The sequence below is a fragment of the Zonotrichia albicollis genome, chromosome 1 (assembly GCF_047830755.1).
Source record: "Zonotrichia albicollis isolate bZonAlb1 chromosome 1, bZonAlb1.hap1, whole genome shotgun sequence".
Taxonomy (NCBI): Eukaryota; Metazoa; Chordata; class Aves; order Passeriformes; family Passerellidae; genus Zonotrichia; species Zonotrichia albicollis.
In genome coordinates this window covers 154,715,374-154,739,886 of record NC_133819.1, presented here as the reverse complement: position 1 = coordinate 154,739,886, position 24,513 = coordinate 154,715,374, and the positions used below count along the sequence as shown (strand labels likewise).

The following is a 24,513-nucleotide window of genomic DNA, read 5'->3' as shown; positions in this document are numbered from 1 at the left end:
GGGGATTTGGGATCAGGAATTTGGGGATTTTCAAGCAGGAATTTAGGGATTTAGGATCACAGTGCTGGAGATTTAGGATCGGGAATTTGGGATGAGGGGATTTAGGACCATGGATGTGGGATTAGGGGATTTAGGATCAGGGTTTAGGGGGTTTAGGAGCTCTCCCTTGGGGTTTTTTATTGGGGATTTGGGATCAATAATTTGGGGATTTGGGATCAGAAATTTGGGATTTTGAGGACCAGGAGATTTAGGATCAGGATTTTGGGGTTTAGGGGATTTAGGGTCAGGGCTTAGGGGATTTAGGAGCACTCCCCTGGGATTTTTTTTTTTTATCGGGAATTTGGGAGCGGGAATTTGGATTCAGGATCAGGAATGAGGAGATTCAGGATCCGGAATTTGGCGATTTGGGGATTTAGGATCGGAAATTTGGGATCAGGAATTTGGGATTTTGGGGTTTAGGGGATTTAGGGTGAGGGCTTAGGGGGTTTAGGAGCTCTCCCTTGGGGTTTCTTATTGGGGATTTGGGATCAGGAATTTGGGGATTTTCAAGCAGGAATTGAGGGATTTAGGATCACAGTGCTGGAGATTTAGGATCGGGAATTTGGGATGAGGGGATTTAGGATCATGGATGTGGGATTAGGGGATTTAGGATCAGGGTTTAGGGGATTTAGGAGCTCTCCCTTGGGGTTTTTTATTGGGATTTTGGGATCAGGAATTTGGGATTTTTATGGGGAATTTTGGGATTTAGGAGCAGGAATTTGGGCTTAGGGGATTTAGGGTCAGGAATTTGAGAGTTGGGGATTCAGGAGCTGGAATCTGGGGATTTGGGATCAGGGTTTAGGGGGTTTAGGAGCTCTCCCTTGGGGTTTTTCATTGGGAATTTGGGATCAGGAATTTGGGATTTTGGGGCTAAGGGGATTTAGGGTCAGGATTTTGGGGCTTAGGGGATTTAGGGTCAGGAATTTGAGAGTTGGGGATTTAGGAGCTGGAATTTTTGATTTAGGATCCGGAATTTGCGTTTAGGGGGTTTAGGAGCAGGAATTTGGAAATTCAGGATCAGGGATTTGGGGATTTAGGATCAGGAATTCAGAGATTTGTGGATTTAGGATTGGTGATTTGGGATTAGGGGATTTAGGAGCAGGATTTAGGGGATTTAGGAGCACTTCCTTGGGATTTTTTATTCAGGAATTTGAGGATTCGGGAGCAGGAATTTGGGGATTTAGGATCACAATTTCGGGGATTTAGGATCAGGAATTTGGGATTAGGGGATTTAGGATCATGGTTTAGGGACCATGGCTGCAGGGCCCGGGAATGTGACAGGAATTTGGGGATTTTTACTGGGAATTTTGGGGATTTAGGATGGGAATTGGGGCTTAGGGGATTTAGGGTCAGGGCTTAGGGGATTTAGGCGCTCTCCCACCTCCAGGGGCTCCCCATTTCTCAGCTCCAGCTCCCTCTGGAAGCGCTGCAGGGCCCGGGAATGTGACAGGAATTTGGGGATTTTTATGGGGAATTTGGGGGATTTAGGATGGGAATTGGGGCTTAGGGGATTTAGGATCAGGAATTTGAGAGTTGGGGATTTAGGAGCTGGAATCTGGGGATTAAGGATCGGGAATTAGGGGGTTTAGGAGCTCTCCCCTGGGGTTTTTCATTGGGAATTTGGGATCAGGAATTTGGGGATTTGGGATTTAGGATCAGGATTTTGGGGCTTAGGGGATTTAGGGTCAAGAACTTGAGAGTTGGGGATTTAGGAGCTGGAATCTGGGGATTTAGGATCAGGGTTTAGGGGGTTTAGGAGCTCTCCCTTGGGGTTTTTTATTGGGAATTTGGGATCAGAATTTGGGGCTTAGGGGTTTTAGGGTCAGGAATTTGAGAGTTGGGGATTTAGGAGCTGGAATTTTTGATTTAGGATCCGGAATTTGGGTTTAGGGGATTTAGGAGCTGGAATTTGGAAATTCAGGATCAGGGATTTGGGGATTTAGGATCAGGAATTCAGAGATTTGTGCATTTAGGATTGGTGATTTGGGATTAGGGGATTTAGGAGCAGGGTTTAGGGGATTTAGGAGCACTCCCTTGGGATTTTTTATTCAGGAATTTGAGGATTCGGGAGCAGGAATTTGGGGATTTAGGATCGGGAATTTGGGGGATTTAGGATCAGGAATTTGGGGGATTTAGGATCACAATTTCGAGAATTTAGGATCGGGAATTTGGGATTAGGGGATTTAGGATCACAATTTCAGGGATTTAGGATCGGGAATTTGGGCTTAGGGGATTTAGGATCATGGTTTAGGGACCATGGCTGCAGGGCCCGGGAAGGTGACAGGAATTTGGGGATTTTTATGGGGAATTTGGGGATTTAGGATGGAAATTTGGGCTTAGGGGATTTAGGATCAGGGCTTAGGGGATTTAGGGTCAGGGCTTAGGGGATTTAGGCGCTCTCCCACCTCCAGGGCTCCCCATTTCTCAGCTCCAGCTCCCTCTGGAAGCGCTGCAGAGCCGGGAATGTGACAGGAATTTGGGGATTTTTATGGGAATTTGGGGATTTTGGATGGGAATTGGGGCTTAGGGGATTTAGGATCAGGAACTTGAGAGTTGGGGATTTAGGAGCTGGAATCTGGGGATTTAGGATCAGGGTTTAGGGGGTTTAGGAGCTCTCCCTTGGGGTTTTTTATTGGGGATTTGGGATCAGGAATTTGGGATTTTGAGGACTAGGAGATTTAGGATCAGGAATTTGGGGTTTAGGGGATTTAGGGTCAGGGCTTAGGGGATTTAGGAGCACTCCCCTGGGAATTTTTTTTTTTTATCGAGAATTTGGGAGCGGGAATTTGGATTCAGGATCAGGAATGAGGAGATTCAGGATCCGGAATTTGGCGATTTGGGGATTTGGGATGGGAAATTTGGGATCAGGAATTTGGGATTTTGGGGCTTAGGGGATTTAGGATCAGGGCTTAGGGGGTTTAGGAGCTCTCCCTTGGGGTTTTTTATTGGGAATTTGGGATCAATAATTTGGGGATTTGGGATCAGAAAATTTGGGATTTTGAGGAGTAGGAGATTCAGGATCAGGATTTTGAGGCTTAGGGGATTTAGGACCATGGCTTAGGGGATTTAGGGTCAGGGCTTAGGGGATTTAGGCGCTCTCCCACCTCCAGGGGCTCCCCTTTCCTGAGCTCCAGCTCCCTCTGGAAGTGCTCCAGGGCCCGGGAATGCTGCCCCAGGTCTCTGTAGGTGGTGCCCAGGCTGACGTGGATCACGGCCAGATCCCGGCCCGGCAGCCCCAAGGACTCGGCCAGAGACAGCTGAAAAGGGGAATTAATTAATTAAAAATTAATGAAGAAATCAGGAATTAACAGGAAAAAATTAAAAAAAAAAAAACAGAAAAATAATTCCTGACAAATCACCCAAATGGTCAGGGAAAAAAAAATTAAAAAAAAAAAAAAAACAGGAAAATAATTCCTGAAAAATCACCCAAGTGGTCAGGGAAAAAAAAAATTAAAAAAAAAAAAAAACAGAAAAATAATTCCTGAAAAATCACCCAAAATGGTCAGGAAAAAAAAAATATAAAAAAAAAAAACCAGAAAAATAATTCCTGAAAAATCACGGAAATGGTCAGGGAAAAAAAAAATTAAAAAAAAAAAACCAGAAAATTAATTCCTGAAAAATCACCCAAACGGTCAGGGAAAAAAAAATTTAAAAAAAAAAAACAGAAAAATAATTCCTGAAAAATCACTCAAACGGTCAGGGAAAAAAAAAAAATTTAAAAAAAAAAAAACAGAAAAATAATTCCTGAAAAGTCACCCAAGTGGTCAGGGAAAAAAAAAATTTAAAAAAAAAACCAGAAAAATAATTCCTGAAAAATCACTCAAACGGTCAAGGGAAAAAAAAATTTAAAAAAAAACCCAGAAAAATAATTCCTGAAAAATCACCCAAACGGTCAGGGAAAAAAAAAATTAAAAAAAAAAAACCAGAAAAATAATTCCTGAAAAATCACCCCAGTGGTCAGGGAAAAAAAAAATTAAAAAAAAAAAAAACAGGAAAATAATTCCTGAAAAATCACCCAAATGGTCAGGGAAAAAAAAAATAATAAAAAAAAAACCAGAAAAATAATTTCTGAAAAATCACCCCAAATGGTCAGAAAAAAAAAAAATTAAAAAAAAAAAAAACAGAAAAATAATTCCGGAAAAATCACCCAAACAGTCAGGGAAAAAAAAATTAAAAAAAAAAAAAAAAAACAGAAAAATAATTCCTGAAAAATCACGCAAACGGTCAGGGAAAAAAAAAATAAAAAAAAAAAAAAACAGAAAAATAATTCCTGAAAAATCACCCAAATGGTCAGGGAAAAAAAAAATTAAAAAAAAAAAAACCCAGAAAATTAATTCCTGAAAAATCACTCAAACGGTCAAGGGAAAAAAAAATTAAAAAAAAAAACAACAGAAAAATAATTCCTGAAAAATCACCCCAACGGTCAGGGAAAAAAAAATTAAAAAAAAAAAAAAAACAGAAAAATAATTCCTGAAAAATCACCCAAATGGTCAGGGAAAAAAAAAAAATTAAAAAAAAAACCAGAAAAATAATTCCCGAAAAATCACCCAAATGGTCAGGAAAAAAAAAATTAAAAAAAAAAACAGAAAAATAATTCCTGAAAAGTCACCCAAACGGTCAGGAAAAAAAAAAATTTAAAAAAAACCCAGAAAAATAATTCCTGAAAAATCACCCAAACGGTCAGGGAAAAAAAAATTTAAAAAAAAAAAAAACAGAAAAATAATTCCTGAAAAATCACCCCAACGGTCAGGGAAAAAAAAAATTAAAAAAAAAAACCAGAAAAATAATTCCTGAAAAATCACCCAAACAGTCAGGGAAAAAAAAATTTAAAAAAAAAAAAAAACCAGAAAAATAATTCCTGAAAAATCACCCAAATGGTCAGGAAAAAAAAAATTAAAAAAAAAAAAACCAGAAAAATAATTCCTGAAAAATCACCCAAATGGTCAGGAAAAAAAAAATTTAAAAAAACCAGAAAAATAATTCCTGAAAAATCACCCAAATGGTCAGGAAAAAAAAAAAAAAACCACCCAAAAAATCAGGGGGGGAAAAAAAAATCCCAAAAATGACAAAAAAAAATTTAACAAAAGGAAAAACACCTCAAAATAATAATAATAATTTTAAAAAAATTTAAAAATCAGGAAAAAAATCCCTCAACAATAACAAAAAAATTTCCAAAAAAAATTGATGAGAAATCAGAAAAAATCCCCCCTAAAATCAGGAAACCATACTGAATATAATTCTTAAAAAATTAGAAAAAAAAAAAAAAGAAAAAATCCCCAAAAATCAGAAAACAATCTCAAAAAAAGGAATTTTAAAAAATCAGAAAAAAATTAATCAGAAAAGAATCCCAAAAAAAGATTCAGAAAAAAATCCCCAAAAAATCAGAAAAAAATCCCAGAAATTTTCCCAAAAAATTCCCACCAAAAATTAGAAAAAAATCCCTGAAAAATCCCCAAAAAATCAGAAAAAAACCCCAAAAATTCTGCAAAAAATCAGAAAAAATCCCAGAAAAATACCACCAAAAATTAGAAAAAAAATCTCAGAAAATTCCCCCAAAAACCAGAAAAAATCCCAGAAAAATCCCAAAAAACTTACAAAAAAATCCCTGAAAAATCAGAAAAAAATCCCATAAAAATCCCCAAAAAATCAGAAAAAAATCCCATAACAATCCTTAAAAATTAGAAAAAATCCCAGAAAAGTCCCCAAAAACTTACCAAAAAATCCCTGAAAAATCCCCGAAAAATCAGAAAAAAATCACATAAAAATCCCCAAAAAATCAGAAAAAAATCCCGTAAAAATCCTTAAAAAATTAGATAAAAATCCCAGAAAGCTCCCAAAAAAATTAGAAAAAAATTTAAAAATCACCAAAAAATCCCCAAAAAATCATCAATAAATCCCCCAAAAATTCGAAGTAAAATCCCAGAAAAATCTCCAAAAACTTACAAAAAAATTCCTGAAAAATCAGAAAAGAATCCCATAAAAATCCTTAAAAATTAGAAAAAAATCCCAGAAAACTCCCAAAAAAATCAGAAAAAAATTTTAAAAATTATCAAAAAATCCCCAAAAAATCATCAAAAAATCCCCCAAAAAATGATCAAAAAATCCCCCCAAAAATCAGAAAAAAAAATCCCATAAAAATCCTTAAAAAATTAGAAAAAAAATCCCAGAAAAATCCCCAGAAATTTACAAAAAAATCCCATAAAAATCCCAAAAAAATCAGAAAAAAATCCCAGAAAAATCCCAGAAAAATCCCCAAAAATTAGAAAGAAAACCTCAGAAAAATCCCCAAAACCTTACCAAAAAATCCCATAAAAATCCCCGAAAAATCAGAAAAAAATCCCATAAAAATCCTTAAAAATTAGAAAAAAATCTCAGAAAACTCTCAAAAAATCAGAAAACAAATTTTAAATCATCAAAAAAATCAGAAAAAAATCCCCAAAAAATCAGAAAGAAATCCCAAAAAAAACCCAGAAAAAAATCCCCCAAAAAATCAGAAAAAAATCAGAAAAAAATCCCCAAAAAATGAGAAAAAAAAATCCAAAAAAATGAGAAAAAAATCCCCAAAAATCAGAAAAAAATCAGAAAAAAATCCCCAAAAATCAGAAAAAAATCCCCAAAAAATCAGAAAAAATCCCAAAAAAAAAAAGAAAAAAATCCCCAAAAATCAGAAAAAAATCCCCCAAAATCAGAAAAAAAATCAAAAAAATGAGAAAAAAATCCCAAAATAATCAGAAAAAATCCCAAAAACACCAGAAAAAAATCACAAAAAAAATCACAAAAAAATCAGAAAAAAGCCCCCAAAAATCAGAAAAAAATCCCCAAAAAATCAGAAAAAAATCCCCAAAAATCAGAAAAAAATCCCAAAAAAATCAGAAAAAAATCTGAAAAAAAATCCCCCAAAAGAAATCAGAAAAAAATTCTGAAATTCCCCAAAAATCCCCCAAAATTTCCCCAAATCCCCAATGTTTTACCTGTTTCTGGTAGTACTCGGCTGCCATCTGGAAGTGGCCGAGCCGGGCCAGGCTGTCCCCGAGGCGCTCGCACAGGGACAGGGACAGCGAGGGCACAGCGGGGTCGGCCTGGGCCAGGGCACGGAGACAGCGACACACCCGGGAGGCTGAGGGGACAGGGGGGACACTTAGAGGGATTGGGGACATTGCGGGTGTTGGGGACACTCAGGGACATTGGGGACATTGGGGGGATTGGGGACATTGGGGGTGTTGGGGACATTGGGGGGATTGGGGACATTGGGGACACTCAGGGACATTGGGGGTGTTGGGGACATTGGGGACATTGGGGGCGTTATGGACATTGGGGCTGTTGGGAACATCGGGGACATTGGGGGTGTTGGGGACATTGGGGACATTGGGGGCATTGGGGGGATTGGGGACATTGGGGGGATTGGGGACACTGGGGACATTGGGGACATTGAGGGTGTAGGGGACATTGGGGGTGTTGGTGACATTTGGGACATTGGGGGGATTGGGGACATTAGGGGACATTGGGGACATTGGGGGGATTGGGGACATTGGGGACGTTTTAGACTCTCAGGGGAATTGGGGACATTGGAGCACTTGGGGACATTGGGGACACTCAGGGCCATTGGGGACACTCAGAGGGGCTGTTGGGACATTGGAGGGATTGGGGACATTGGGGACACTCAGGGCCATTGGGGACACTCAGAGGGATTGGGGACATTGGGGCTGTTGGGACACAGGACTCTCAGGGCCATTGGGGACACTGTGTCTGTTGGGGTGACAGGGACAGCGAGGGCACAGCGGGGTCGGCCTGGGCCAGGGCACGGAGACAGCGACACACCCGGGAGGCTGAGGGGACAGGGGGGACACTCAGGGACATTGGGGGTGTTGGGGACATTGGGGACATTGAGGGTGTTGGGAACATTGGGGACATTGGGGGGATTGGGGGTGTTGGGGACACTCAGGGACATTGGGGGGGATTGGGGACATTGGGGACATCGGGGGTGTTGGGGGTGTTGGGGACATTGGGGGTGTTGGGGACACTCAGGGACATTGGGGACATTGGGGGTGTTGGGGACATTGGGGGGATTGGGGGGACATTGGGGACATTGGGGGGATTGGGGACACTGGGGGGATTGGGGACACTGGGGACATTGGGGATATTGGGGGGATTGGGAACATTGGGGACATTGGGGGTGTTGGGGACATTGGGGGGATTGGGGACATTGGGGGGATTGGGGACATTATGGGGATTGGGGACATTGGGGACACTGGGGGGATTGGGGGTGTTGGGGACACTCAGGGACATTGGGGGTGTTGGGGACATTGGGGACATTGGGGGCGTTATGGACATTGGGGCTGTTGGGAACATCGGGGACATTGGGGGTGTTGGGGACATTGGGGACATTGGAGGGATTGGGGACATTGGGGACATTGGGGGTGTTGGGGACATTGGGGGCGTTGGGGGGATTGGGGACATTGGGGGTGTTGGTGACATTTGGGACATTGGGGGCATTCGGGGTGTTGGGGACATTGGGGACATTGGGGACACTGGAGCTCTTGTGGACATTGGGGACACTCAGGGACATTGGGGACACTCAGAGGGATTGGGGACATTGGGGGTGTTGGGGACATTTGGGACATTATGGGGATTTGGGACATTGGGGACTTTGGGGACATTGGGGACACTCAGGGACATTGGGGACATTGGAGGGACTGGGGACATTTGAGACATGTGGGACACTTAGGGTGTCTGGGGACATTGCAGTGACTGGGACATTGGGGACACTGGGGACACTCAGGGGGATTGGGGACATTGGGGCTGTTGGGACATTGGGGACACTCAGGGATATTGGGGACATTGAGGACATTCAGGGACACTGTGTCTGCTGGGGTGACAGGGACAGCGAGGGGACAGTGGGGTCAGTGTGGGACAGAGCAGCCAGGCAGTGACACACACGGGAGGCTGAGGGGACAGTGGGGACATTGGGGACACTCATAGGGATTGGGGACATTTGGGACATTGGGGCCATTGGGGATACCCAGGGGGATTGGGGTCACTCAGGGACAGTGGGGACATTGGGGACACTCATAGGGATTTGGAGACATTGGGGCTGTTGGGACATTGGGGACACTCAGGGACATTGGAGACATTGGGGATACCCAGGGGGATTGGGGACACTCAGGGGGATTGGGGACAATGGAGGGATTGGGGACATTTGAGACATGTGGGACACTTAGGGTGTCTGGGGACACTGCAGTGACTGGGACAGTGGGGACACTGGGGACAGTGGGGGCATCGGGGGCATTGGGGACATTCAGAGGGATTGGGGACATCAGGGACATCGGGGACATTGGGGACACTCAGGGACTTTGGGGACACTCAGGGACTTTGGGGCTGTTGGGGACATCGGGGACATTTTTGTGCCACTTTTTGCCATTTCAGTCCCATTTGGTGCCAATTTTTGCCATTTTGGTGCCATTTGGGTCTACTTGGCATCATTTGGCGCCATTTTTGTGCCATTTTGGTGCCACCTGGGGCCATTTTGGCACCATTTGGGGACACTCGGAGCCATTTTTGCCATTTTGATACCAATTGGTGCCACTTGGTCCCCCTAGGTACCATTTTAGTGCCTTTTTTTTCCCATTTTGTGCCATTTTAGCACCACTTTCAGCCATTTTGGTGCCATTTTTTGCCAATTTAGCTTCATTTGACGCCATTTTTGTGCCATTTTTTGAGATTTTGGTGCCACTTTTTGCCATTTTGATCCCATTTTGTGCCACTTTTTTCCCATTTTAGCACCACTTTTTGCCATTTTAGTGCCACCTGGAGCCATTTTAGCCGCATTTTTAATCTATTTTGGGTGATTTTGGTGCCATTTAGGTGCCACCGACGGTGCCCGAGGCTGCTGTGCCCACTCTGCCTCAAGGCCCGGCCACCCTTAGGGTCCATTCTGCTGCCATTTTTTACCATTTTAGTGCCAATTTTGCCACTTTTTACCATTTTGGTACCATTTTGAGCCATTTCAGTCCCATTTTAGTGCTATTTCAGGAGATTTTGGTGCTATTTTTGGACATTTTGGCGCCATTTAGGTGCCACTGACGGTGCCTGAGGCTGCTGAGGGCGCTCTGCTGTCAGTGCTGTCGGCCTGGCCCAGCCTCAGGGCCTGGCCACCCTTAGGCCCTATTCTGATCCAACTTTTCACCATTTTAGTGCAAATTTTGCCACTTTTTGCCATTTTAGCCCCATTTTAGTGCTGTTTTAGGGGATTTTGGTGCTATTTTAAGGGATTTTGGTGCCATTTTTAACCCTTTAGATGCCACTGACCGTGCCTGAGGCTGCTGAGGGTGCTCTGCCTCAGGGCCTGGCCACCCTTTGGGGCCATTTTGATGCCATTTTTTACCATTTTAGCCCCATTTTGAAGCCATTTTTTGCCATTTTAGCTCCATTTTTTTGCTATTTTTATCTATTTTGGGTGATTTTGGTGCCATTTAGGTGCCACTGACCGTGCCTGAGGCCGCTGAGGGCGCTCTGCTGTCGGCGCTGTCGGGCAGGCCCAGCCTCAGGGCCCGTCCAACCTTAGGCCCCATTCTGGTCCAACTTTTCACAATTTTAGTGCAAATTTTGCCACTTTTTGCCATTTTTGCCCCATTTTAGTGCTGTTTTAGGGGATTTTGGTGCTATTTTAAGGGATTTTGGTGCCATTTTTAACCCTTTAGGTGCCACTGACCGTGCCTGAGGCTGCTGAGGGCGCTCTGCCTCAGGGCCCGGCCACCCTTTGGGGCCATTTTGATGCCATTTTTTGCCATTTTAGCCCCATTTTGATGCCATTTTTTGCCATTTTATCCCCATTTTAGTGCTATTTTAAGGGATTTTGGTGCCATTTTGGTGCCATTTTTTGCTATTTTAAGGGATTTTGGTGCCATTTTTGACCCTTTAGGTGCCACTGACCGTGCCTGAGGCTGCTGAGGGCGCTCTGCTGTCGGCGCTGTTGGGCTGGCCCAGCCTCAGGGCCCGGCCACCCTTAGGCCCCATTCTGGTCCAACTTTTCACAATTTTAGTGCAAATTTTGCCACTTTTTGCCATTTTTGCCCCATTTTAGTGCTGTTTTAGGGGATTTTGGTGCCATTTTTGACCCTTTAGATGCCACTGACCGTGCCTGAGGCTGCTGAGGGCGCTCTGCTGTCAGTGCTGTCGGGCTGGCCCAGCCTCAGGGCCCGGCCTCCCTTCGGCGCCATTTTTTACCATTTTAGTGCCAATTTTGCCACTTTTTGCCTTTTTTTTTTGCCATTTTAGCCCCATTTCAGTGCTATTTTAGGGGATTTTGGTGTCATTTTTGGACATTTTGGTGCCATTTAGGTGCCACTGACGGTGCCTGAGGCCGCTGAGGGCGCTCTGCCTCAGGGCCCGGCCAACCTTTGGGGCCATTCTGGTGCCATTTTTTGCCATTTTAGCCCCATTTTAGTGCTATTTTAAGGGGATTTTGGTGCCATTTTGGTGCCATTTTTTACTATTTTAAGGGATTTTGGTCCCATTTTTAACTCTTTAGGTGCCAGTGACCGTGCCTGAGGTTGCTGAGGACTCTCTGTGTGTCGGCGCTGTCGGCCTGGCCCAGCCTCAGGGCCTGGCCACCCTTGGCGCCATTTTGGTGCCATTTTTTACCATTTTAGCCCCATTTTGATGCCATTTTTTGCCACTTTAGCCCCATTTTAGTGCATATTTTATCTATTTTGGGTGATTTTGCTGCCACTGACCGTGCCTGAGGCTGCTTTGCACGCTCTGTGTGTCGGCACTGTCGGCCTGGCCCAGCCTCAGGGCCCGGCCCAGCGCCCGCCGGGCGCCCTCGAAATCGCCCAGGGAGAGCAGCACCTGCAGGGAAACACAGAATTAACAAAATCCCAGATAATCCCCCAAAAACATTGAATGGAATTCCCCCCAAAAAAAGGGAAATTCTCAAAAAAATCCCGTGAAATCCAGAAAAAATAATTAAAAAAAAAAAAAAATTCCCCCAAATCCCAAAATTTCTCAATGAATAGTGAGCAAAAATTCTTGGGAATTATCAAAAAGAATTTGAGGAATTCTCAAAACAAAAAATATCGTGAAATTCAGAAAAAAAATTTAAAAAAAAATATCCCCAAAATCCCAAAAATAGCTCAACGAACAGTAAGCAAAAATTCCTGGCAATTACCAAAAAATTTAATGGAATTCCCCAAAAAAAATTGGAAAATGTTCAAAAAATTCCCAGAACTCCCCAAAAAAATCCCATGAAAATCAGAAAAAAAAAAAAAATCCCCAAAATCCCAAAAATTTTTAATGAACAGTGAGTAAAAATTCCCGGAAATTACCAAAAAATTAAATGGAATTCCAAAAAATTTGGGAAATTCTCAAAAAATTCCCAGAATTCTCAAAAAAAATCCCGTGAAATTCAGAAAAAAAAAAAACAAAAAAAAAATCCCCAAAATCCCAAAAATTTCTCAATGAACAGTGAGCAAAAATTCCTGGGAATTACCAAAAAATTAAATGGAATTCCCAAAAGAATTGGGAAATTCTCAAAAAAATCCTGTGAAATAAATAAAAAAAAAAATCTTTAAAATGCCAAAATTTGCTCAATGAACAGTGAGCAAAAATTCTTGGGAATTACCAAAAAGAAATTTTGAGAAATTCTCAAAAAATTCCCAGAGTTCTCAAAAAAATCCCGTGAAATTCAAAAAAAAATTTAAAAAAAATCCCTGAAATCCCCAAAATTGCTCAATGAACAGTGAGCAAAAATTCCTGGGAATTACCAAAAAATTAAATGGAATTCCCAAAAAATTGGGAAATTCTCAAAAAATTCCCAGAATTCCCCCAAAAAAATCCCGTGAAATTCCCCCCAAAAAAACCTATAGAATTTTTAAAAAATCCTAAAAACCCCATGGAATGACCAAAAAAATAAAATCGCAAAAATTCTCTAAAAATTTCTAAAAAATTCTGAAAAATTCCCCAAAAAATCTGAAAGTTTCCTGATCATTTCCAAAATTCTAGAAATATCCAAAGTGTCCAAAAACACCCAGGAAATCCTAAAAAACGTGCAAAAAAATCACCAAAAATAGCCAAAAAATTCACAAAATAATAGCGAAAAATCACCAAAAAATTCGCAAAAATTTGCAAAAAATCGCCAAAAAAATCCGAAAAAAATCTCAAAAATTCCCAAAAAATTCCCCGAAGTTCCCGGAAGGTTCTGGAAGGTTCTCACCTGTCCCAGGTGTGCCTCAGCCTCCCCCTGCATGTGCTCTGCAGGGACCCCTGGGGATCCCCAAAAACCCCAAAATTCCCCGAAATCCTCAAAAAAATCCCAAAAATACCTTAATAAATGGTGGGAAAATCCTGAAAAACACCGAGAATACATTCTTAAATATATAGTGAAAATGGCAAAAAATTAAAAAAAAAAAACGCCAAAAAAATTCCTAAAAAATTTCTTAAAAATTACAAAAATTCCACAAATTGATCAATGAACATTGGAAAAACAGCCGGAAAATTTACAAAACACACACCAAAAAAAAAATCCCCAAAAACATCGCAAAAAATTCGCAAAAAGTCCTAAAAATTCCAAAAAATTTCCTAAAAGTCCCCAAAAAAATTCCCAGAAAATTCCTAATTATTTCCTGATTATTCCACAAAAATTTTAGAAGTACCTAAACAGTCAAAAAACAGCCGAAAAATCCTCCAAAAATCATAAAAAATCGCCAAAAAATTCACAAAAAATTGCGAAAAATTGCAAAAAAATCCGAAAAAAATCCCAAAAATTCCCCGAAGTTCCCGGAAGGTTCTGGAAGGTTCTCACCTGTCCCAGGTGTGCTTCAGCCTCCCCCTGCATGTGCCTGTGGCCGAGGCTCCGCAGGGACCCCTGGGGATCCCCAAAAACCTCAAAATTCCCCAAAATCCTCAAAAAAATCCCAAAATACCTTAATAAATGGTGGGAAAATCCTGAAAAACACCGAGAATATATCCTTAAATATATAGTGAAAATGGCAAAAAATTAAAAAAAAAAATCGCCAAAAAAATTCCTAAAAAATTTCTTAAAAATTACAAAAATTCCACAAATTGATCAATGAACATTGAAAAAACAGCCGGGAAATTTACAAAACACACACCAAAAAAAAATCCCCAAAACCATCACAAAAAATTCGCAAAAAGTCCTAAAAAATTCCAAAAAATTTCCTAAAAGTCCCCAAAAAAATTCCCAGAAAATTCCTAATTATTTCCTGATTATTCCAAAAATTTTAGAAGTACCTCAACAGTCAAAAAACAGCCGAAAAATCCTCCAAAAAGCACAAAAAATCGCCAAAAAATTCTCAAAAAATCGCCAAAAAATCGCGAAAAAAATCTGAAAAAAACCCCAAAAATTCCCAAAAAATTCCACGAATTTCCCGGAAGGTTCTGGAAGGTTCTCACCTGTCCCATGTGTGCCTCAGCCTCCCCCTGCATGTGCCTGTGGCCGAGGCTCCGCAGGGACCCCTGGGGATCCCCAAAAACCTCAAAATTCAAAAAAAATCCTCAAAAAATCTCAAAAATTCCCCCAAAAAATCTGACAATTTCCTGATTATTCCCAAAATTCTAGAAATATCCAAAGAGTCCAAAAACACCCAGGAAATCCTAAAAAACTTGCAAAAAATCACCAAAAATAGCCAAAAAATTCACAAAAAAATTGCGAAAAATCGCTAAAAAATCGCGAAAAAAATCCGAAAAAAATCCCAAAAATTCCCAAAAAATTCCCTGACGTTCCCGGAAGGTTCTGGAAGGTTCTCACCTGTCCCATGTGTGCCTCAGCCTCCCCCTGCATGTGCCTGTGGCCGAGTTTGTGGGCGCAGTCGCGGGCGCGGCCGAGGCTCCGCAGGGACCCCCGAGGGTCCCCCGAGCGCTGCAGGAGCAGCCCCAGGTTCAGCTGGGCCCGGAACTGATCCTCCAGGGAACCCGAGGCACTGCAGGAAAATTGGGAAAAAATTCCTGAAATTCCTGGAATTCCATCCCTGATTCCCTAAAAATTGAAATTCCCAAAATTACAATCCAAATGCCCCAAAAAACCCAACCCCCAATCCCCAATTCCCAAATCCCCAATTCCCAAATTCCCATCCCAGACCACAAAAAATCCAATCCCAGATTCCCAAAAGTTCCTAAGATCCCAAAATTCCCAAAAATCCTCTCCAAAATTCCCAAAGTTTCCTGAAATCCAATCCCAAAATTCCCATCCCAGATCCTCCAGGGAACCCGAGGCACTGCGGGGAAGAAAATTCCTGAAAATCTTGAAATTCCCATCCCCGATGCCCTAAGAATCAAAATTCCCCGCCAAACACCCCAAAAATTCCCCAAAATTCGTTTCCAGAATCTCAAAATCCAATCCCAAAATCCCCAAAATTCCCATCCCAGATCCTCCAGGGAACCCGAGGCACTGCGGGGAAAGAAAATTGGGAAAAAATTCCTGAAATTCCATCCCTGATTCCCTAAAAATTGAAATTCCCAAAATTCCCATCCAAACGCCCCAAAAATTCCCCCAATGTTTCCCTAAAATTCTCTCAGAAATTGCCGAATTCCAATGTGAGATCCCCAAAAATCCACTCCGAAAACCCCAAAATCCATTCCCAGATTCCCAAATTCCCAAAATTCCCATCCCAGATCCTCCAGGGAACCCGAGGCACTGGGGGGGAAATTTTGGGAAAAAAATTTCTTGAAATCCTGAAATTCCCATCCCCAATGCCCTAAAAATCAAAATTCCCAAAATTCCGATCCAAACACCCCAAAAATTCCCCAAATTTTTCCCTAAAATTCCAAAAAAAATGGTCTCCAAAATTCCCAAAAAACCCAATCCCCCAATTACGCAAATTCCCAAATTCCAATCCCAGACCCCAAAAAATCCAATCCCAGATTCCCAAAATTCCCAAAAATCCTCTCCAAAATTCCCAAAATTCGTTTTCAGAATCTCAGAATCCAATCCCAAAATTCCCAAGAAGTCCAATCCCAAAATTCCCAAAATTTCCCATCCCAGATCCTCCAGGGAACCCGAGGCACTGCGGGGGAGAAAATTGGGAAAAAATTCCTAAAAATCCTGGAATTCCATCCCTGATTCCCTAAAAATTGAAATTCCCAAAATTCCAATCCAAATGCCCCAAAAATTCCCCAAATTTTGCCCTAAAATTCTCTCCGAAATTGCCAAATTCCAATGCAACGTTCCCAAAAATCCACTCCGAAATTCCCAAAATCCATTCGCAGATTCCCAAATTCCCAAAATTCCCATCCCAGATCCTCCAGGGAACCCAAGGCACTGCAGGGAAGAAAATTCCTGAAATTCTGATCCTAATTCCCTAAAAATTGAAATTCCCAAAATTCCGATCCAAATGCCCCAAAAATTCCCCCAATTTTTCCCTAAAATTCAAAAAAATTCTCTCTGAAATTGCCAAATTCCAGTACAAGATTCTCAAAAATCCACTCCAAAATTCGTTTCCAGAATCTCAAAATTCAATTCCCAAAATTCCCCAAATTTTTCCATCTCAGATCCTCCAGGGAATGGGAGGCACTGGGGGGAAATATTGGGAGAAAATTCCAGAAAATCCTGAAATTCCCATCCCTGATTCCCTAAAAATCGAAATTCCCAAAATTCCCATCCAAATACCCCAAAAATTCCCAAAATTCTGCCTAAAATTTCAAAAAAATTCCTCTCCGAAACTGCCAGATTCCAATGCGAGATTCCACAAAATCCACTCCAAAATTCGTTTCTAGAATCTCAAAATCCAATCCCAAAATTACCAAGAAATCCAATCCCAAAATTCCCAAAAATTCCCATCCCAGATCCTCCAGGGAATGGGGGGAATATTGGGAGAAAATTCCTGAAATTCTGATCCTAAATCCCTGAAAATCAAAGTTCCCAAAATTCCCATCCAAACACCCCAAAAATTTCCCCAAAATTCGTTTCCAGAATCTCAAAATTCAATCCCAAAATTTCCATCCCAAATCCTCCAGGCACTGGGGGGGAAATATTGGGAAAAAATTCCAGAAAATCCTGAAATTCCCATCCCCGATTCCCTAAGAATTTAAATTCCCAAAATTCCAATCCAAACACCCCAAAAATTCCCCCAATTTTTCCCTAAAATTCCAAAAAAAATGGTCTCCAAAATTCCCAAAAAACCCAATCCCCCAATTACGCAAATTCCCAAATTCCAATCCCAGACCCCAAAAAATTCAAATCCCAGATTCCCAAAATTCCCAAAAATCCCCTCCAAAATTCCCAAAATTCGTTTCCAGAATCTCAAAATTCAATCCCAAAATTCCCATGAAATCCAATCCCAAAATCCCCAAAATTCCCATCCCAGATCCTCCAGGGAACCCGAGGCACTGCGGGGAAAATTGGGAAAAAATTCCTGAAATTCCATCCCTGATTCCCTAAAAATTGAAATTCCCAAAATTCCGATCCAAAATTCCCAAAAAACCCAACCCCCAATCCCCAATTCCCAAATCCCCAATTCCCAAATTCCCATCCCAGACCCCAAAAAATCCAATCCCAGTTTCCAAAAATTTCCTAAGACCCCAAAATTCCCAAAAATCCTCCCCAAAATTCCCAAAGTTTCCTGAAATCCAATCCCAAAATTCCCAAAATTCCCATCCCAGATCCTCCAGGGAATGGGAGGTGCTGGGAGGGAAAATATTGGGAAAAAATTCCAGAAAATCCTGAAATTCCCATCCCCGATTCCTAAGAATTTAAATTCCCAAAATTCCGATCCAAACACCCCAAAATTCCCCAAATTTTTCCCTAAAATTCCAAAAAAAATTGTCTCCAAAAATTCCCAAAAAACCCAATCCCTCAATTACGCAAATTCCCCAATTCCAATCTCAGACCCCAAAACATCCAATCCCAAATTCCCAAAATTCCCAAAAATCCTCTCCAAAATTCCCAAATCAGTTTCCAGAATCTCAAAATCCAATCCCAAAATTCCCAAAAATCCCCTCCAAAATTCCCAAAATTCATTTCCAGAATCTCAAAATCCAATCCCAAAATTCCCAAAAATCCCCTCCAAAATTCCCAAAATTCATTTCCAGAATCTCAAAATCCAATCCCAAAATTCCCAAGAAGTCCAATCCCAAAATTCCCAAAATTCCCATCCCAGATCCTCCAGGGAATGGGAAGCTCTGGGGGGGAAATTTTGGGAGAAAATTCCTGAAAATCCTGAAATTCCCATCCCCAATGCCCTAAAAATCAAAATTCCCAAAATTCCAATTCAAACACCCCAGACATTCCCAAAATTCTGCCTAAAATTCCCCAAAATCTCCTCGTAAATTCCCAAAGTCCCCAAAAAAATCCAATCCCACATCCCAAAATTCCAAAACTCCCCATCCCAGATTCCCAAATTCCGATATTCCCAAAATCCAATCCCAAAATTCCCAAAATCCATTCCCAGATTCCCAAATTTCCAATCCCAAATTCCCAAAATTCCCATCCCAGATTCTCCAGGGAATGGGGGGAAATATTGGGAGAAAATTCCTGAAATTCCATCCCTGATTCCCTAAAAATTGAAATTCCCAAAAAATTCCAATCCTGAAGTCCCAAATTCCAACCCCTAAGTCCCAAAAATTCCCATCTCAGATCCCAAAATTCCAATCCCAAAATCCCAAAAAAACCATCCCTCAATCCCAAAATTCCCAAAAAACCAAACCCAAATCCCAGATTTCCCAAAATTCCCCTCTAAATTCCCAAAAATCCACTCCCAAAATTCCAAATTCCCAAAAATCTCCTCCCAGATTCCCAATCCCAGAATTCCCAAAATCCCCAAAAATCCCCCTCTGAAATTCCATCCCAAACTCTCAGAAATCCTCCCCAAAATTGCCAAAATTGACCTGGAAACCCCCAAAAATCCCCTCAAAAACCCCAAAAAACACCCCCAAACCTCCCAAACCCCACTCCCGAAATTCCCCAAATTCCCAAAATTCCCAAATTTCCCAGAAATTTCCGGAATTTTCCCTCACTCATCCCAGTGCAGGCACTCCCAGAGCAGCCGGGAGCTCTTTGGGGAACCCCCAAACCCAAAATTCCCTCCCAGAATTCCCAAAATTCCCATCCCAAAAATCCCAAAAATCCCAAAAACTCAATCCCAAAATCCCACCTCGAATTCCCAATCCCAGAATTCCCAAATCCCCAAAAATCCCCCTCTGAAATCCCATCCCAAACTCTCAGAAATCCTCCCCAAAATTGCCAAAATTGACTTGGAAACCCCCAAAAATCCCCAAAAAAACCCCCAAAAACGCCCCCAAATCCCAATCCCAAAATTCCCAGAATCCAACCCCAAAATTTTGTCCCAAATCTCCAAATTCCTTCCCAAAACTGCCCCGAATCCAATCCCAGAATCCCCAAAAATCCTTCCCAAAATTCCTTCCCAAAATTCCCAAAATTCCTTCTCAAAATTCCCAAAATTCCTTCCCAAAATTCCCAAATTCCCATCCCAAAACTGCCCCAAATTCCGCCCCAGAATTCCCAAAATCCAATCCCAGAACCGCAAAAATCCTCCCTGAATTTCCCAAACTCCCAGAATTGCTAAAATTTCTAAAATTCCCCAAATTTCCTCTCAAAATTCCCACATTCCAACCCCAGAATTCCCAAAATTCCGTCCCAAACTCCCCAAAAACGCTCGCAAAAATCTCAAATATTGACTCTGAAATCCCCAAATTCCGCCCCAAAATCCAACCCCGGATTCCCAAAATCCCCAAATCCCTTCCCAAAACTCCCAAAATTCAATCCCAGAATTCCCAAAGTTCCCATCCCAAATTCCCAATCCTAAAATTCCCAAAATTCCATCCCAAACTCCCCAAAAACCCTCTCCAAAATTCCCAATATCGACTTCGAAACCCTCAAATTCCACCCCAAAAATCGGCTCCAAAACGCCCCAAACTCCCTCCAAACCCCCCAAATCCCATTCCCAGAATTCCCAGAATTCCCAAAATTCCCGGATTTCCCAAAATCCAACCCCAAAGTTCCCAGAATTCCCAAAATCCCTCCCCAAATGCCCAAATTCCTGCCCAAAAACTGCCCCAAATTCTGCCCCAGAATTCCCAAAATCCAATTCCAGAACCTCAAAATCCTCTCAGAATTCCCAAAATTCCCAAAATCCGATCCCAAAGTTCCCGGAACTCCCAAAATCCCCTTCCAAACTCCCTCCCAAAGTCCCAAAAATCCTCTCGAAAATTCCCAAAATTGACTTGGAAACCCCCAAATTCCTCCCCAAAACCCCCAAAAATCCCCTCAAAAACCCCAAAATCCCAATCCCAGAATTCCCAAAATCCCGATCCCAAAATTCCCAAAATCCAACCCCAAAATCCTGTCCCAAATCCCCAAATATCTCCCCAAAATTCCATTCCAATTCCCCAAAAACCCCAAAATCCCAGATTCCCAAACTGCCACAAATCCTCACCAAAATCCAACCCAGAATTCCAAAAATCCTCGCCAAAATTCCCTCCCAAATTCCCAAAATCCAACCCCAAAATCCCAAAATTCCACCCCAAAATCCCACTCACACAATTCCCAAAATGTCGCCCTCGAAAACTCCGAAAAATCCTCCCAAAAATTCCAAATATTGACTTTAAAATCCCCAAATTCTGCCCCAAAACCCCCAAAAAATCCCCTCCAAACCCCCCAAATCCCGTTCCCAAATTTTCTGGAATTCCCAAAATTCCCAGAATTCCCAGAAATTCCGGAATTTCCCCTCACTCAGCCCAGTGCAGGCACTCCCAGAGCAGCCGGGAGCTCTTTGGGGAACCCCCAAACCCAAAATTCCCTCCAGAATTCCCAAAATTTCCATCCCAAAAATTCCAAAATCCCAAAATTTCCATCCCAAAATCCCAAAAATCCCAAAATTCCCAAAATCCCCAAAAATTCCCTCTCTGAAATCCCATCCCAAACTCTCAGAAATCCTCCCCGAAACTGCAAAATTTGACTTGGAAACCCCCAAAAATCCCCAAAAAAACCCCAAACCCCCCAAATCCCATGCCCAGAATTCCCAAAATTCCCAGAATTCCCATCCCAAAAATCCCCAAAACCCACCCCGAATTCCCAATCCCAGAATTCCCAAAAATCCCCCTCTGAAATCCCATCCCAAACTCTCAGAAATCCTCCCCAAAATTGCAAAAATTGACTTGGAAACCCCCAAAAATCCCCTCAAAAACCCCAAAAAACGCCCCAAACCCCATTCCCAAAATTCCCAGAATTCCCAAAATTCCCATTCCAAAAATGCCAAAATCCCACCTCGAATTCCCAATCCCAGAATTCCCAAAATCCCCAAAAATCCCTCTCTGAAATCCCATCCCAAACTCTCAGAAATCCTCCCCAAAATTGCCAAAATTGACTTGGAAACCCCCAAAAATCCCCCTAAAAACGCCCCCAAACCCCATTCCCAAAATTCCCAAAATTCCCAAAAATCCCATCCCAAAAATCCCCAAATCCCACCTTGAATTCCCAATCCCAGAATTCCCAAAATCCCCAAAAATCCCTCTCTGAAATCCCATCCCAAACTCTCAGAAATCCTCCCCAAAATTGTCAAAATTTGACTTGGAAACCCCCAAAAATCCCCTCAAAAACCCCTAAAAACGCCCCCAAATCCCAATCCCAAAATTCCCAGAATCCAACCCCAAAATTCCGTCCCAAATCTCCAAATTCCTTCCCAAAACTGCCCCAAATCCAACCCCAGAATCCCCAAAAATCCTTCCCAAAATTCCCAAAATTCCTTCTCAAAATTCCCCAAATTCCCATCCCAAAACTGCCCCAAATTCCGCCCCAGAATTCCCAAAATCCAATCCCAGAACCGCAAAAATCCTCCCTAAAATTCCCAAACTCCCAAAATTCCTAAAATCCCAAAATTCCACCTCAAAATTCCCACATTCCAACCCAGAATTCCCAAAATTCCGTCCCAAACTCCCCAAAAACGCTCGCAAAAATCTCAAATTTTGACTCTGAAATCCCCAAATTCCACCCCAAAACCCCCAAAAATCCCCTCAAAAACCCCAAAAAACGCCCCAAACCCCATTCCCAAAATTCCCAGAATTCCCAAAATTCCCATCCCAAAAATCCCAAAATCCCACCCCGAATTCCCAATCCCAGAATTCCCAAAATCCCCAAAAACCCCTCTCTGAAATCCCATCCCAAACTCTCAGAAATCCTCCCCAAAATTGCAAAAATTGACTTGGAAACCCCCAAAAATCCCCAAAAAAACCCCAAAAAACGCCCCCAAACCCCATTCCCAGAATTCCCAAAATTCCCAAAATTCCCATCCCCAAAAATCCCAAAATCCCACCTCGAATTCCCAATCCCAGAATTCCCAAAATCCCCAAAAATCCCCTCTCCAAAATCCCATCCCAAACTCTCAGAAATCCTCCCCAAAATTGCCAAAATTGACTTGGAAACCCCCAAAAATCCCCTGGGAAACCCCAAAAAACGCCCCCAAACCCCAATCCCAAAATTCCCAGAATTCCCAAAATTCCCATCCCAAAAATCCCAAAATCCCACCCCAAATTCCCAATCCCAGAATTCCCAAAATCCCCAAAAATCCCTCTCTGAAATTCCATCCCAAACTCTCAGAAATCCTCCCCAAATTGCCAAAATTGACTTGGAAACCCCCAGAAATCCCCTCAAAAACCCCAAAAAACGCCCCCAAACCCCATTCCCAAAATTCCCAGAATTCCCAAAATTCCCATTCCAAAAATCCCAAAATCCCACCTCGAATTCCCAATCCCAGAATTCCCAAAATCCCCAAAAATCCCCCTCTGAAATCCCATCCCAAACTCTCAGAAATCCTCCCCAAAATTGCAAAAATTGACTTGGAAACCCCCAAAAATCCCCAAAAAAACCCTAAAAACGCCCCCAAATCCCAATCCCAAAATTCCCAGAATCCATCCCCAAAATTCCGTCCCAGATCTCCAAATTCCTTCCCAAAACTGCCCCAAATCCAACCCCAGAATCCCCAAAAATCCTTCCCAAAATTCCCAAAATTCCTTCTCAAAATTCCCAAAAATTCTTCTTAAAATTCCCAAAATTCCTTCTCAAAATTCCCAAAATTCCTTCTCAAAATTCCCAAAATTCCATTCCAAAACTGTCCCAAATTCCTTCCCAAAATTCCCAAAATTCCATCCCAAAACTGTCCCAAATTCCGCCCCAGAATTCCCAAAATCCAATCCCAGAACCGCAAAAAACCTCCCTAAAATTCCCAAACTCCCAAAATTCCTAAAATTCCAAAATTCCACCTCAAAATTGCCAAATTCCAACCCCAGAATTCCCAAAATTCCATCCCAAACTCCCCAAAAACGCTCGCAAAAATCTCAAATATTGACTCTGAAATCCCCAAATTCCACCCCAAAATCCAACCCCGGATTCCCAAAATCCCCAAAATTCAATCCCACAATTCCCAAAATTCCCAATCCTAAAATTCCCAAAATTCCATCCCAAGCTCCCAAAAAATCCTCTCCAAAATCCCCAATATCGACTTCGAAACCCTCAAATTCCACCCCCAAAATCGGCTCCAAAACGCCCCAAACTCCCTCCAAACCCCCCAAATTCCATTCCCAAAAATTCCCAGAATTCCCAGAATTCCCAAAATTCCCAGAAATTCCGGAATTTTCCCTCACTCAGCCCAGTGCAGGCACTCCCAGAGCAGCCGGGAGCTCTCTGGGGAACCCCCAAACCCAAAATTCCCTCCCAGAATTCCCAAAATTCCCATCCCAAAATCCCAAAATCCCACCTCGAATTCCCAATCCCAGAATTCCCAAAATCCCCAAAAATTCCCTCTCTGAAATCCCATCCCAAACTCTCAGAAATCCTCCCCGAAATTGCCAAAATTGACTTGGAAACCCCCAAAAATCCCCCAAAAAAACCCCAAAAAACGCCCCCAAACCCCATTCCCAAAATTCCCAGAATTCCCAAAATTCCCATCCCAAAAATCCCCAAATCCCACCTTGAATTCCCAATCCCAGAATTCCCAAAATCCCCAAAAAATCCCTCCCTGAAATCCCATCCCAAACTCTCAGAAATCCTCCCCAAAATTGCAAAAATTGACTTGGAAACCCCCAAAAATCCCCTCAAAAAAACCCCAAAAAACGCCCCCAAACCCCATTCCAAGAATTCCCAAAATTCCCAGAATTCCCAAAATTCCCAAATTTCCCAGAAATTTCCGGAATTTCCCTCACTCAGCCCAGTGCAGGCACTCCCAGAGCAGCCGGGAGCTCTTTGGGGAACCCCCAAACCCAAAATTCCCTCCCAGAATTCCCAAAATTTCCATCCCAAAAATCCCAAAATCCCAAAATTTCCATCCCAAAATCCCAAAATTCCCAAAATCCAACCCCAAAATCCTCTCCCAAATCCCCAAATTCCTTCCCAAAATTCCATTCCAATTCCCCAAAAATCCCAAAATCCCAGATTCCCAAACTCCCACAAATCCTCACCAAAATCCAACCCCACAATTCCAAAACTCCTCTCCAAAATTCCCTCCCAAATTA

General features: G+C 42.2%; 1 protein-coding gene across 1 annotated transcript in view; it reads right to left on the bottom strand.

Moving 5' to 3' along the window:
• The window catches only part of LOC141726139 (tonsoku-like protein), a 91,555-nt gene extending 67,817 nt beyond the window's left edge, over nucleotides 1–23,738 (bottom strand). Inside the window, exons 1-6 of the mRNA XM_074530939.1 lie at nucleotides 23,647–23,738; nucleotides 14,804–14,975; nucleotides 11,772–11,886; nucleotides 7,011–7,156; nucleotides 3,144–3,296; nucleotides 1,421–1,615 (exon numbers count right to left, since the gene is read on the bottom strand). Coding sequence (XP_074387040.1) covers nucleotides 1,421–1,615; nucleotides 3,144–3,296; nucleotides 7,011–7,156; nucleotides 11,772–11,886; nucleotides 14,804–14,975; nucleotides 23,647–23,738 — 873 coding nt within the window. The remainder of the gene's footprint in view (nucleotides 1–1,420; nucleotides 1,616–3,143; nucleotides 3,297–7,010; nucleotides 7,157–11,771; nucleotides 11,887–14,803; nucleotides 14,976–23,646) is intronic.
• Between the last annotated feature and the right edge of the window lie 775 nt (nucleotides 23,739–24,513).